Here is a 14,147-nt window from a genome sequence, read left to right on the forward strand (position 1 = left end):
TTCTCATTTATTTCTCTCTGTTTCAATCTTTTTCCTATTTTTTTTCTAACTATTGCTTTACTTGAGTATGATGCAGAGGGAAGGAATGCCAAGTCTTAGTTTAACATTTCTTTTAAATTTCACAATAAATTAATGCTGCCAAGTTAACTGCTGCCACAGTTTCTCTTGATACTCAAGTAGTTCTTGGAAGAATGTCCAAATTTGGTCGATTGTGCATCACATTCAAATGCCATGACACACCAGCAAATGCTACTAAGGTTTCGCTTTGAATATTTTTTCTTGGTATATAGGGACGGTGATCTGACACTAAACCTTGCCACTGAGACCAAAGTTATTTAACTAGGTGGGAAGAAAAGCCCTGCTAAGCCAAATGTTCCTCCATGAATTGTGTACTTTATTAAAAAGTATTTATTTCAATATGTAGCCTGTGAGAAGATACTACCTTTGACCTAGATAATACAAATATGATGTGATTCCATGTTTATCTGTTTTATCTTCAGCATTCTGAAGGGATATTTGTTGACATGATATTCAGCAGATCTTTCAAACCAAACTAAATAATAGATTCCACAAATTTTAATCATAGGTCACTTTACACTCCCTGAAGCCTCATCAGCACTTGCAAAAAGACTAAATGATGAAGTCCAGAAGATGTGGTAAGTATGAAGGGGGGGACTCATTAATCTTTGCCTTTTCTGAAATGTTTGTGGCTTATTTCCCTCACATAGTTGGCTACTTTATATCAGAAAAAAAGTTTTCTGGAAATCACTGAATCAATGTCTTAATATTTTCTATCATGTAAAATTATTTCTGTAACAAGTGTCATGGTGTTTGTGCTTATCTTATTTGCATTTTATTAGCGTAAAAAATCGCCCGGTGTTTGCTTTTAATGGCCACTGAAATAAGGCTTGCAAATGAACGCGGGATGCAGAGAAAATATACCGACATTTCTCAAAATATAGCATTAGAAAAGTTATAGTGTCGCTGTGATGGTGAGTAAGTGACAGAATTTGTCGACTGCACCAAAAAGGGACTCACTTAAAATTAAAACGCGTATTTAACTGAACTCTTAAGAGACTTAAAAGTAACAGAAAATGTCCAATTAGCTCGATATAATTTGACGCCAGACGCCTGTAATGACCGCGGCCTCGTTAACTGCAGCAGAGGACACCGGTGAAAGGTAACAGGCTGCGATTCGCCTAAACATTGCATATGGCTTTCACTGCGGGGTTTTTATTCTTCCAGCATGCTTACATGTCTAAATATGTCTCTCACACCGCAGCCGCTTGTCTGTGGGAAAAAGTAATGACTCTGTCCTCTTCTTATGTCCTCCAACATGAAGTCTGGGTGACAAGAGGACTTCAATTACAACCTCGGAGAGACCCCTACATGGTTAAATTATTCAGCATGGACAAGGATCATGGCGATAAACCCGTGGGCAAATTAACGTGTGTGTGTGTGGTGTGTGTGTGTGTGTGTGTGTGTGTGTGTGTGTGTGTGTGTGTGTGTGTGTGTGCGTGCGTGCGCGAAGCCGCGGACACACGTCTTGTTCTCTTATTTGACACAATCCAAAATATCGACTGTGTAAATAACCTAAAATGTTCAATAAAAATTTTAATTAATTTATTTAGTTAAAAAAAAAAGATCATCAGGTGCATATCTGTTCATTTTTCTGATCACTGCTATTTTCGGCTACTCTAATTCAAGCTTCCCTGAGCTCATGCTGCAGGTGCACACGACACATTTATTTCTTTTTTTACCGTGCAAAAAACAACTGAAAAAGGCTATATTCAGTGGCATTAACTATTTACCGTTTATTTGAAAAAGATGCAATTTCACATGACTGTGATAAAAACATACTCGCTATAGTACTTATCCCCAGAATAACAGGGATTAGAGCTGATATTAAATGAAGAGAGTACGTTTTTAAAATGTTGACATAAATGTTTTTTTCTTTTTCATTTTAAACCATATTTCCAAATAATGTGACCAAGTGATCATGTCCAGAGATGTCTAATTCAAAAAAGTAAAAATCGTCCTTTAAAATTATAGAACAGATGTGCAATATTTAAGAGTAAGCCAGCACCTGCAGCCTTTTTACGATAAAAGTAGGACATACTGTGTAAACTACAGATGAAACAAAAGAATACATGCTGTTAATACGTCTATCAAATATGAGAAAAAAAATGAAAGAAAAAAAACAGTCAATAAAAAACGGACAGAAAAGAGAAACTTATCTGCACAACTCAAGCGACTCTAAAGTTTAAAGCTGTCACTCACACTTTGTCTACACTCCTAATCCTCAAAACGCATCGAGCGAAATTACGCGCAAAGACCAACACTGCAGACCTACAGAGTATAACACTGGAATCAGTCCTAAAGGTTTGTGTTTTCCTGTGTCGAGTTGGGATCAGCGGACAGCTCCGCGCGCCCCGGTGCTGCCGAGGCGGACTGGAGCTCCTGCGCTCTGATTGGCTGCGCGCACTGACAGCTCCGCACATGATTGCAGGAAGAGAAGCCCGACCCTCTTTCACTCTTGCTAAAGGAACCATTCATAAAGTACACAAGTCCAGCTCACAGCTGAGTGTGGACGAAAAGTGAGCGGGGGGCGCAGAGAGGAGAGGAGAACAGCGAGGAGAGATGAGTGGTCACACAAGATGTTTTAGCCTTTAGCGTCTGCAGAAGCAGGACACGGACGGTGACCCGCAACCTGAATATGAATCTACCTAGCGGTGCTGGAAGTGCTCTTGAGTTGGACTGATATTTAGCAGTTGCATCCCTATCCGTTTCCTCCTCCTCACACTGACGTCCATCCGCTGCTAAAAGCAAGAAAAAAAACTTTGATTACACACTTTTCCTGCACGGGGACGCATTTGCCTCTGGCTTTACCGGTAAGCATTGGATCCGTCAGCTTACTGCGACTCTCCGGTGTACAGCCCGGACCTCTGCCCAAACATGATAGCGACGCAGGCAAAGCTGGTTTACCAGCTAAACAAATATTACAACGAGAGATGCCAAGCGCGCAAAGCGGCCATTGCGAAGACCATAAGGGAGGTTTGCAAAGTGGTGTCGGATGTCCTGAAGGAGGTGGAAGTGCAGGAGCCCCGCTTTATCAGCTCCCTCAGTGAGATAGACGCGCGCTATGAGGGGATGGAGGTCATCTCCCCCAATGAGTTCGAGGTGGTGCTTTACCTCAACCAAATGGGGGTGTTCAACTTTGTGGATGACGGCTCCTTACCCGGCTGCGCGGTGCTGAAGCTGAGCGATGGCCGCAAAAGGAGCATGTCGCTGTGGGTCGAGTTCATCACCGCCTCGGGCTACCTCTCGGCCAGAAAGATCCGCTCCAGGTTTCAGACTCTGGTGGCGCAGGCCGTGGATAAATGCAGCTACCGCGACGTGGTGAAGATGGTGGCGGACACCAGCGAGGTCAAACTACGGATCAGGGAGAGGTATGTGGTACAGATCACCCCCGCGTTCAAGTGCACGGGGATTTGGCCTAGGAGTGCAGCTCAGTGGCCCATGCCTCACATCCCATGGCCAGGTCCTAACCGGGTAGCAGAAGTAAAAGCAGAAGGGTTTAACCTCCTCTCCAAAGAGTGCTACTCGTTAACGGGGAAGCAGAGCTCGGCGGAGAGCGACGCCTGGGTGCTGCAGTTCAGCGAGGCCGAGAACAGGCTGCTGATGGCCGGCTGCAGGAAGAAGTGTCTGTCCGTCCTCAAGACTTTGAGGGACCGCCACTTGGAGCTACCGGGCCAGCCGCTCAACAACTACCACATGAAGACCCTGCTGCTGTACGAGTGCGAGAAACACCCGAGAGAGACCGACTGGGACGAGTCTTGCCTCGGAGACCGACTGAATGGCATCCTGCTGCAGCTCATATCCTGTCTGCAGTGCCGCAGATGTCCCCACTACTTCTTGCCAAACTTGGACTTGTTTCAGGGAAAGCCTCACTCAGCCCTGGAGGCTGCTGCTAAGCAGACGTGGAGGCTAGCGAGGGAAATCCTCACCAATGCGAAAAGTTTGGACAAACTATAAAGTGATTGTCGAGACATTTTGGGATAAAACTTCAGAGAAGGACAAAGATGATTCTGCAACTGATTCTCCAAGCAATGTGAAAAAAATCAGTGACAAACTAATGCAGCGAGCAAACAACAACAACAACAACAAAAAAAACCTTTTAAACGGAGCAATTGGGCCACTGCCAGAGAGAAAGTGAAGGTACATTTTCAGATAAATGTCATAACTTTTAGTTGTCTTCTTTAAATGTTTTCACAAAGTGAAGAAACTTTTATTTAAATATATGCACAAAATCGTTAAGTGAAAGAATTAAATGTAGCGTGCCAAGTTCATTTTTTTCATTATGTGACTTTAAAAAAAGAAATGTTAATAAAAATGTTGCAAATTAAATTACAACTTGGCCCCGTGTCTTGACGTGTTTTGACAGCTGATATGACCGGCAAATTTGTTGCTTTTTATTTTTTGTCTGATGAGGAGAATCAGGAAATTATCCACTTTGAGGACAGAAAGCTGACCTGTGCTCAACACTGGAAAAAGAAAAAGGAAAAAAAAAACACTTTTGCTAAATTTAAAGAAGGAATGTGCAAAGTCGACTTTAGGCCATAAGTTATTTTTACAGTGCGTCACAGGCTCTAAAGGATTTTCGAATGAATGTAAATCAGCGGACTCATGTTAATATATTGGCCTGGGAGCATCTCTGTGTTTTAACAGCAGCAGGAGCTCATCAGGGCCTGCAGCAAAAACTACAGCCTTAATCTGATTAATGCCGTTGATTTTAGATAACGTGGTTTATACGACACCTTTACTGTCAAGTTCATATTCATTGATTTTGATATAAAAATGCCATTCAAATAAATGTGAATTTAAAAAATATATATTTAAATACACGAGTACACATTTTAAAAACAAATGCGATAATTTCATGCAGTGTTAAACTGAACAAACACAACCACCTGTGGGTCAGCACTCCCCTGTAGTTAAAATGAAGTAAGCACTAACTGGCGACCAAAATTACAATATTAATCCTAATTTTACTGTTTTATTATTTTAGTCTGAGCAATATATTTATGTGCATTTCTGTTTTTTTTTTTTTGTTTTTTTTTAAAAAGTTTAACTTTTTTTTGTTTAAAAAGCTTGATGTCCACTGTTAACAGAAAGGCCCCATCCAGTTGCCGTTATGTATAACCCATAAACACAGTTAAAACAATTTATTTATTGCAAAAATATAGAATATATTATAACCACAAAACAATATTAAACGCCGTCGTCGTGTTTAATTTACTTCACAAAATATTCATGGATAAAAAATCGAATCCAAATATTTTCGGGGGAAAAATGACAGCCTGCGGGAAGTGACATTTTAGCCAATTTAAATATAGTCATGTTGTAACTTCAACGGCACACAGACAAGACCTGGATTTCTTTTTTTTTTTTTTTTTACACAATTTCAGACTTTGAGATAAAGTTGGAAACACGCTCAAATTTTTTTTTGCTCATTTAAAAAAAAACAACAACACAGAGATATTAAGGATACAAACATACTGAATAAATCAGCCTGCATAGGACTGACCAGCACTGCAGGAAATTCGAGCATTGCTTCAATAAGTTGACAATACAAATCAATGGAGCTCGAGTGTCTTACCTTTGGATCGATGGCCTTGAAGCCCGGCTCCTCTTCATCCACCTCGAAGTAGAGCTCGGAGGAGGTGATGGACAGGGTGCCTTTCACCACAACAGCCGGAGCCACCAGCTGAGCGCTGGTGCTCAAGTTTACAGGGCCTGGAGGACAGACACAAGGCGGTCAGAGACACAAGCAGAGTGTCCCCCTCTCCATGTGGGGGGAATAGGCCTGCGCTGGTTTTACGCAGAGAAGGTAATAAAACTCAAAGAGCGATTGCAGTGAGATGATGGTTTGAAAGACAGTGTGGGCCTTCTATGTTATGGACGCGGTTAATTAACGAGGAAAGATGAAACGTGCTGAAGATAAACACACCAAAGTTCACCATCATTTGCGTCTCTTTTTTAAAGTTGGGACCGTTTCTCTTAAAAAAAAAAAATTGATCTAAAACTATTTTTACAGTTTGAAGTATATTTAAATTGGAAGGGTTCGGCAGTTTCAAACTCTGTAGTTTTCTTCCTGGAATTGATTATCTACAATTAATCGATTAGTTAAAGATAAGAAAACTATAGACTATATGATATATGAGCCAAAATAAAATATTATAGGCCTAAGTAAACTCGAACTAAAATAAATGATAACAAAGTGAGAGATAATTGTCAAAAATCGACTGTCACTCAGAATCTATAGATTGCGGGCGTTTGGTTGAAGCTCTGTTTAATCTCTCATCAATCTTAATTTATGCCAGTATGACAATGAGAGCCGGGCTCAGGGGAGCTGTGGGTGTTAGCTGTGCCCGGCTCAGCACATATGAGCCATTGTATTTGCAGATGTTGCGCTGCGGAGAAACGAGGCTGGGAGCCCGGCTTGATTTCCCTGAGCACCCGCACACTCCCGCAAACGGATGGAATAAACAGATAGATATTCATTCCTCTGCCTCTCGCGAACCCCGCGAGTCCTGACATGTTATCCGTGGGTTGAAATAACATTTTTTGTTCCGTTCAGTCAAAGGCATTCAATTACACCTGAAAGCAGACAGCTGTTTAAGAAGAGGAGCTGAACCTCCTCCGACAAGCTCTGCTCTGTTCTCGCACATCACTTTATTAGACAGGATTCAACGTTTAATCCTATTGTCCTCCAGTTGCGTTATTTTAATGGCACTCTGAGCCCCATTAATGCAGCTTAGTCTGGTGAGCGCTGTCACTGCGCATAAAAAATGCGGATTACACTGCAATCCGATTAGCGGACTATATGATATTTAATTAGGATTCTTTAAATCGCAGCGGAATCAAAAGCAACAAGATTGACAACATCGTGGGTTGGATCAAATTTAATATAAGGTCGTTGATCAGGGTCAGGGGGGAGTTTGAGTTTGTTTTTTTTTTTAGACGATGCTGCTTTTTCTTGAGTCAGATAGTGTCCCATTTCACGGTGAGCAGTATCCTGAGATAAACTCAGCTACTGCTGGATATTTAAAAAAATGTTTAGAGAGTTGCTACTCAGGCCTGTGTTTGTGCTTGTGAAGCAAACCTCCAGTGGCAGACAGAAAAAAGAAAATACTGTGTTTTTCACCAGTGCTCTACTAGGATAGTGTTGCCATAATGAAAGAGTTTTCCAGAGTTATAATGCGGGCTAGAACTTTCTGCAAAAGTCTGTTTTCTTTGTACATAAAGAGCATTTTCACAAAATTGATGCTACAAGATATCTTAAAAAAAATAAACCGCAACAGCATAAAAACAGGGAGATATGGGAGGCAGTGCATAAGACAAAGTGCTATTTAAGTCACTATTTAATGCCACAAAAAAATCCATATACAGTATATTAATCTATATGAACATTACAGTGAGCATGTTTCTTTATTTTGTGTGGGCTGCAGGACTGGGCGGGGTGGGAATGACTGAAAGGTGAAGAGCATGAGCCGTTTCTTTACCTGTTAGGTTCTCCAGGTCTTTCTCCTCTAATGATGACAAAGTGTCATCGTCTCCGTCAAGTGATGTCTCACTCTCCGAGTTTTGATTTCCCAGAGCCTGACTCCTGATGGACTGCTTGCCTTTGAGAATATCCTCCTCGGATGCTGGAGGGGAGAAAAGGAGGCTTTTTATTTTGCCCTCACAGGTCATACACAGCATTATGCATGGAGTTAAATTCATTTAATTTTGTATTGTAGGTTAACAAAATAAACCTGTTCTAGTTTATTTCAGAGCAGAATTTCATGGCTTTCAAAGTTTTCTCGATCACATGTTTGAGCAGATTTTATTTTTAACTGAAGCTACACACACTGACTCAGACATCTTTTCCCTGTAAAGAAGCAGCCATTACAAACAGTAAACAATGGCAGTGGAAACGTTATTTTTAGACTGACTAATTTAAAAAAGTTGTGCTCTATTATAAGCTATCAGCATTATTTCCCAATGCTATAATTTCAGCTACAGTTACCAGAGGTTTAGTGGCAAATAAAAACATAAAATCGAAATGAGCATAATTTACAGTTTTATTTTCAGAACTGAATTCATTAACTACTATCCAGAAAAACACACATCTATTTGAAACTACTTAGTAGAGTTAATCAGTTTGTGAATTTTGTAAAACATTATCTTGATTGCGTCGTGTTACTAGCAGCTTCCAATGGTGGGTAAAAACTTTGTTTTGCCAACAGAAAAATGTAAATTTAAAGCAAAATATAGTGGGTTCATCCTCTAATAAAACCATTTACAAAGTTGATCAGTGCTGCTGTTTAAGTCTAATTCAACAGTTAGGAGCAATGCTGACTTGTGTTGCATTTTAAGGCTTGCAGAGCAACGTGCAGGCGGACAAACTAAAAACAACGAGCAAAATGAGGTGGACAAACTGCTGACATAATACCCCTACATGCATTTTGCCCTTACACATAAAACACAACACCATTTCAAACAAAAATATATCCAAACACATTTAAAACAAAATGAGGGACTCGCGTTCCCCTTTTGATTTCAACTCAACATGACTTGAGGTTCCAAATGGATTATTTAAGAAAAATGGTAATCTGCAAACATTTACAGAGCCCTGCATTCCCCAGTGGTGCATGGTAAAGATCCACAGACACAAGTCCACAGCACGAAGACTGGCTGCCTCTTTGTAAACATAGCTGGCAAAAAAGCGAGAGCTTTCGCTGCTTCTGTGCGTGTTTTCTAATGCAGCATTCTGGTAAAAACGCACGAGACACTGAACACATAGTTTTGTTTTTACCATCACCTGAGGGCAGATCAGTTGCACTTCCTAAAAATGCACAGCCGCGTCATGTGGCCATATACTTTGAAACTGCTACAAGAGCTAGGATAAAAAATCTCTTGTCATGGAAAATATGCAGCTCACTGATATTTAGAATGGTCTTCCTGTAATTAAGCCTCCCTGGAGGATTCTTTAGTTAGCAGCACTGAAATTACTACCAGCTCCTCTAATACGTACCACATGCCATTGTATTCACACCAAGCAAGTGGACAGGGGACTTATCATGAGCTTTAAAAACAGATGTATTTCTACTTCTTTGCGTTTCACTGTAAACACGTACCGTACAACTAACATGCAGTATCAAGCCTCGAAAATACAGTCTGATGCAGCTGAACCTCGTGACTGGGCTGATCCATGCTCCTTCTGTTACCCTCAAGCACAAGTTATTAATAGGTCCTCAGTATAATACACACTGAAGTGTAAAAAAAAAAACACACAGAAACACTGACCAGTCAGTGTGTTGTTTGGCCGAGTCTATCAGAGCAGCAAGAAAAGCTATTTTGACCAGAGTTATGTCACAGATAGAAGAAATGTACACATAAGTGACAGGCTACGTGCTAACTTCTCACTCGTTCTGTTCCTGAAGTCCATACTGTTTATTTTTTTCTTGTTTTAATTTGACAACTTTGAGGTTTTGGTGGTGTGTGTGTGTGTGTTATGCGTGTGTATGTGTGTGTCCTGTCGGTCTATGTGTGTGTTTTTGTGTGTGTGTGTGTGTGTGTGTGTGTGTGTGTGTGTGTGTACCTAGGGAATCACATTGTTCAACTTTTATCAGTTGGTCTTCAACTGTCAAAGTGTGTGTATAAATGAGCTTAAGTTAAAAGTGTTAACTAAAAACACTGACAATTAAAAAATTAAATTAAAAAAATAGTCTTAAACTCACAACAATCATTGGCTCTTAAAAATGTGAATTGTCACTTAAATTAAAGCATAATTTAAAAAGATTACAATGATAAACAGTCTATGCAAAGAGCAGGCGTGCCACATTAACAAAAAAATCCAGCAGGGCACTTCAACCTCATCACTCATCACACAGGGAGCAGAAACGTGCATAAATCCCAACGGGTTACACTTTTTTCCAGGACCCCATTTCCCCGACTGAGAGGTTCAACTACCTGCTTATACAACTCAAGGCATGCATGGTTACAGCAATTAAATTGTCAAAATTAACAAATTTGTTTTTAACGGGAGCGTAGCCAGGAGTGTGGTCATGAGGCGAGTATTGATTACCAGAACAGAGACATTAGTCTTCAGGTATTTACTCTGCCACCTCTGGTACACGGGCCCCGGACCAGACCAAATCAATCCCCCAGAAAAGATGGTTCTTTCCAGGCATAAATACATAACAGCCTACTCAAGCCTACTGGCAGCCACACACTCTCCTGTGGAAATCATCTTGGCGCGGTATGAATGATAACAGTTGTCCATACCCTTAACGCAGAAATGCACATGTTTCTCCAGATGAAAATACATATATTTCCCTCTTGTTAAAAAATGAGAAACAACACTATAGATCACTCAGTAAAAAATGCTAAATATTTTCCATTGCTTCTAATTATATGATCGAGCGTGAGATTTGAAAGAGTGCAGCCACAAGTAGCTAGAAAATTAGGGTAAATTCAGGCTTGATCTCACACTAAATATTTTCTTAGGGGGGGGTGAGACTGCATTTTCCCCTCTGCATCTGATGAATATAATTACAGCCAGATATGACCTTTGTGCTCTGTTTGAAAACTCAGCCCTGCATTCTCATCTTGAGCTCCACTTCCGTAACAAATGTCGGGTCGACTAAAACAAGACGAAAGGTTACATCAGAAAATGGATGCCGTCAGGCTTCAATGTCAAAGAGTTATTTTAATGATATATTCCCATACTTCAGCCAGCCGGGCAGTATACTCTCTTGAGGTAGCATACCCTTGCCACAACTGGCTGCTGGCTATTTTTACACAGACTTGACTTTGAAACCAAATGTCGTTTGCAGGAATTTGTCTTTTTTTCCCCCAAGTGAAGAATATATGCAGCACATAAGCTGAATAAAATTGAGACCAAATACCTGAATGACCAACTCACGGAGCACCTTCAACACATTTTCATCAGCTAAAAGGAGTCAGTGACGGTGCATGAGTGATGTGTCTGTTTTCTGTCATGAACTAACTGAAGGGAAAACAAAGAGGAATTAAGATGGAAACGAAGTAAAATTCAGAGGCTTGCTGCAGAAGAACAGCGAGCAGCTGGTCTCGGTCTCCAGCTGCCTCAACGCTGCAGCCATCACAGTGGACCACAAGTCTCTCAGGATCCCGGGATCCCCAACTCTTATTGCTTTAAGATCACATTCGTATTGACTCCTGTCACACCTGCCATTTGTCTTCAGGAATGATGTCACGTTTAAGCGGACTTTTGCAGGTGACACATGGAGGACACCTTTGGTCCACTTACTGGAGAGGGTAATAGATTGAGCTGGTAAATGTGGACCCTGTATATGATGATGAGTGCAAACCCTGGTGTCTGGGATTTTTTTTGCAGGAATGAGGGATTACATGCACTCTAGGAGAGAAATGTGACTCCCGGTGTTAATGCAGGGACATGTGTCATTTAGATATTGTGGTTATATCAGTGACTGCAGGGAACTTTTAAGTCGTTCCCAGGTGACGGCTGTTGAAAATCAGCACTTGTCTTTATAGAGAGGTGCACAGAAACAATGAAAAACTGATCTGACCCATTTAAAACTCTGTAATTTGGGTAAAAACTGAGTGTTGCTGAGGTTTTTCCAAGCCACATTAAATATTCCCACATCTCGACAGGCTCCAAGTACAATGTGGACCTTTTCTGTACAAAAATGTTTGGTAGACTGCAATTTGCATTTCACTAGCTCAATATTTAATTTGAAGGACCAATACAACTTATTACTGTCTAACAATATTGGACATTAAATCAATAAATTCACCATAATGATACACCTCAAGACACATTTATTTCCACCCACAAAGGGTCTATATTTTATCATGTTTACCGCTAATCTAATTATCCTGCTAAGGAATGCATCTGAGACACAGATCGAAAATTACCTCTGATCCAAATACAAAAATCTGAGCAAGGGAACAGAGTAGAGGAGGGAGCATGAATGCTACTTACCGCTGATATCAGCCACTGTTGTGCAGCAAAGAAAAAAAAAAAGAACAAAATTTCACATTTCATCTCATTCACAACCACTCAAATTGAGTAAAGCATGCTAACACTGAGATTGATTATTAGTCCAGCTTTGCATAATGGGAGGCAGGGTATGAAATTACCTTTGTGAAATTTAAATGAGGGTGCTCTTTTACTGTGTCTTGTGGCGCAATAAATCTTTTACTGCAACGGGACGGCTAATTTTTATTACCTTGTACCTGGTGCTACCACCAAGAGAGCTAAGAAAGGGAGAGCAAACGACAGGAAGGGACTCAGTGGATGGGACTGACCGTGTTCGGCTGCGGCTTTGAGAGTGGCCTCGGAGTGAGTGGATCCGGAGGGGTTCCTGATGAAGCGACGTCGCCGCCTTAAATCGTCCTCCCAGTAGTCCAGGCGCCAGAACTCCCTCGGCCGGCTGCAGCGAGACAGAGGTAGCACATGTGTTAGCAATTACCAGCCAGCATGGTATAGCAGCCCAGCATTAGCACTCGGTCCGAGCGGGCGTACATAAAGCCAGCATTGTGTTTGGTGTTTTTTTTTAACCCTCGGAATCACTTTTTTAAAACATTTTCTTAGACACAAACTTAGACCCCAAATAATTGTACTTGACAATGACAGTATCTCCACCGAGGAGGATAAGGTGTTCCTTTTTCTTTTCTTTCTTTTTTCTTTTTTCTCTCTTGCTGAGAAGGTGAACTGAGCACTAAGTACATCACAGTGGAATGAGCAAATGACAGCGTGATCATTTTCCACACACTTCTGTGGCACGTGCTTCCATTCGAGGCTCATTTCAAGCCCAGCAGGATACTTCTTGTCAGGACTCATGGCTAGCAGGATAAGGAGAAGGCCATTACAAACACAGAGGAGGGGGTGGATAGCATTACCAATATTAATCAATGTCTACAGCACCCATTTTTCTTTCCAATTCACATCTCCCTTTACCAGGCCTGGTCAGTAAATCATCCTGCTCTCAAGGAAAAGAAAGTGTTAACTTTTAATGAGGACTCTCTGCCACATAGCATTGTGCATGTACACTGCGTCTATAATGAAATATCACTTCTATTTTTGAGAGTGATTTAATTAAAACATAATCTAAAATATTCATTACCCATGGCTCGAAGGCACAACAAAGCTTAAGAATATCATTTTTCTCATTACATGAGTAATTGTTTCTTCTCCAGTTTAAAAGGTTTTTAATCTAAAGAACTTTTGCGTACAAAACAAGGACGTTCGTGTGTCAATTAGACGGCATAAAAATCCACTTTTTCAAATTTAAAAACAGCTCGTGTTAATGATTAACAACTCAGGTGCGGGAGGGAAAAACAACATGCACATCTGTGAGACTAAATCCTGACTCTCAAATCGAATAGTCTTTTTACTTATACTAAATGTTCTCATGAGAAAATCACTTTTGGGAAATAACAAAATTCTGGTGTAGGCTTTTTTCTGGAGTTACTGTACGTGTTTTTGTTTTCAGTTAGATGTTCCTAAAACCCACTGAAAAAAATCTACCACAGTTCCTTGAAATACTGTAAATCTTTTTAATGCTGCTAGGCAAAGTAAAAAAAATAAGACCATAAAGATCAGCACTCTCATGAAACATTTAAATTCAGACACCTACAGACCCTATAGGTGCAAAAGAGTTTTATATTCCATAGGCAGACCGTTTTTGAGAAGAATAAAACCGGTAAAAAGCAAAAAAAATCAGTGTCACCAATGTCTAAAATACATAAAATATTTCCAAACCAATAAAAACACAACCATGACCAGGTTATTCATAAGTGGCTGCAGCATATCCTGTGAAGGTGTAGGACGACACAGTTTATGGTTTCAGTGGCATAAGCTATGACGGGAGAACCCCGGCATACTTTATGTGATCTACGCTGCTCTGGCCGGGGGCTCCTCACAAATCTTCAGTCCAACACCAATGATCACACAGGGGCCTCTAAAAGGGAAAGGAGCTTTACGCAAGAAAATAAATACAATTTCCAAACGGGTCCCTTTAAAAGTCTGTATGCCCAGACTAATGAAAACCATTGATTATTTGATTTATCTGGACAAAAAGAGAAATCTCAAA

At 40.6% G+C, this 14,147-nt stretch overlaps 2 protein-coding genes across 6 annotated transcripts in view; one reads left to right on the forward strand and one right to left on the reverse strand.

Moving 5' to 3' along the window:
- lrba (LPS responsive beige-like anchor protein) overlaps positions 1–14,147 on the reverse strand; it is a 228,068-nt gene that overhangs the window by 85,630 nt on the left and 128,291 nt on the right. For 3 of the 5 annotated variants that reach the window (XM_042484501.1, XM_042484502.1, XM_042484500.1), the window contains exons 37-40: positions 12,361–12,485; positions 12,035–12,049; positions 7,566–7,709; positions 5,660–5,796 (exon numbers count right to left, since the gene is read on the reverse strand). In XM_042484501.1, coding sequence (XP_042340435.1) covers positions 5,660–5,796; positions 7,566–7,709; positions 12,035–12,049; positions 12,361–12,485 — 421 coding nt within the window. The remainder of the gene's footprint in view (positions 1–5,659; positions 5,797–7,565; positions 7,710–12,034; positions 12,050–12,360; positions 12,486–14,147) is intronic. The other 2 variants (XM_042484504.1, XM_042484503.1) reach the window with 1 other exon arrangement.
- On the forward strand, positions 2,622–4,337 carry mab21l2 (mab-21-like 2). The gene has a single exon (XM_042484506.1). It carries the CDS (start codon positions 2,956–2,958, stop codon positions 4,033–4,035), a length of 1,080 nt encoding a protein of 359 aa, XP_042340440.1. The 5' UTR covers positions 2,622–2,955; the 3' UTR covers positions 4,036–4,337.

This window comes from Plectropomus leopardus, chromosome 4 (assembly GCF_008729295.1).
Source record: "Plectropomus leopardus isolate mb chromosome 4, YSFRI_Pleo_2.0, whole genome shotgun sequence".
In the NCBI taxonomy this organism is placed as follows: Eukaryota; Metazoa; Chordata; class Actinopteri; order Perciformes; family Serranidae; genus Plectropomus; species Plectropomus leopardus.

Excerpts from the sequence above, each read along its gene's own strand:
- mab21l2 (XM_042484506.1), top strand. The coding sequence starts at position 2,956 with ATGATAGCGACGCAGGCAAAGCTGGTTTACCAGCTAAACAAATATTAC.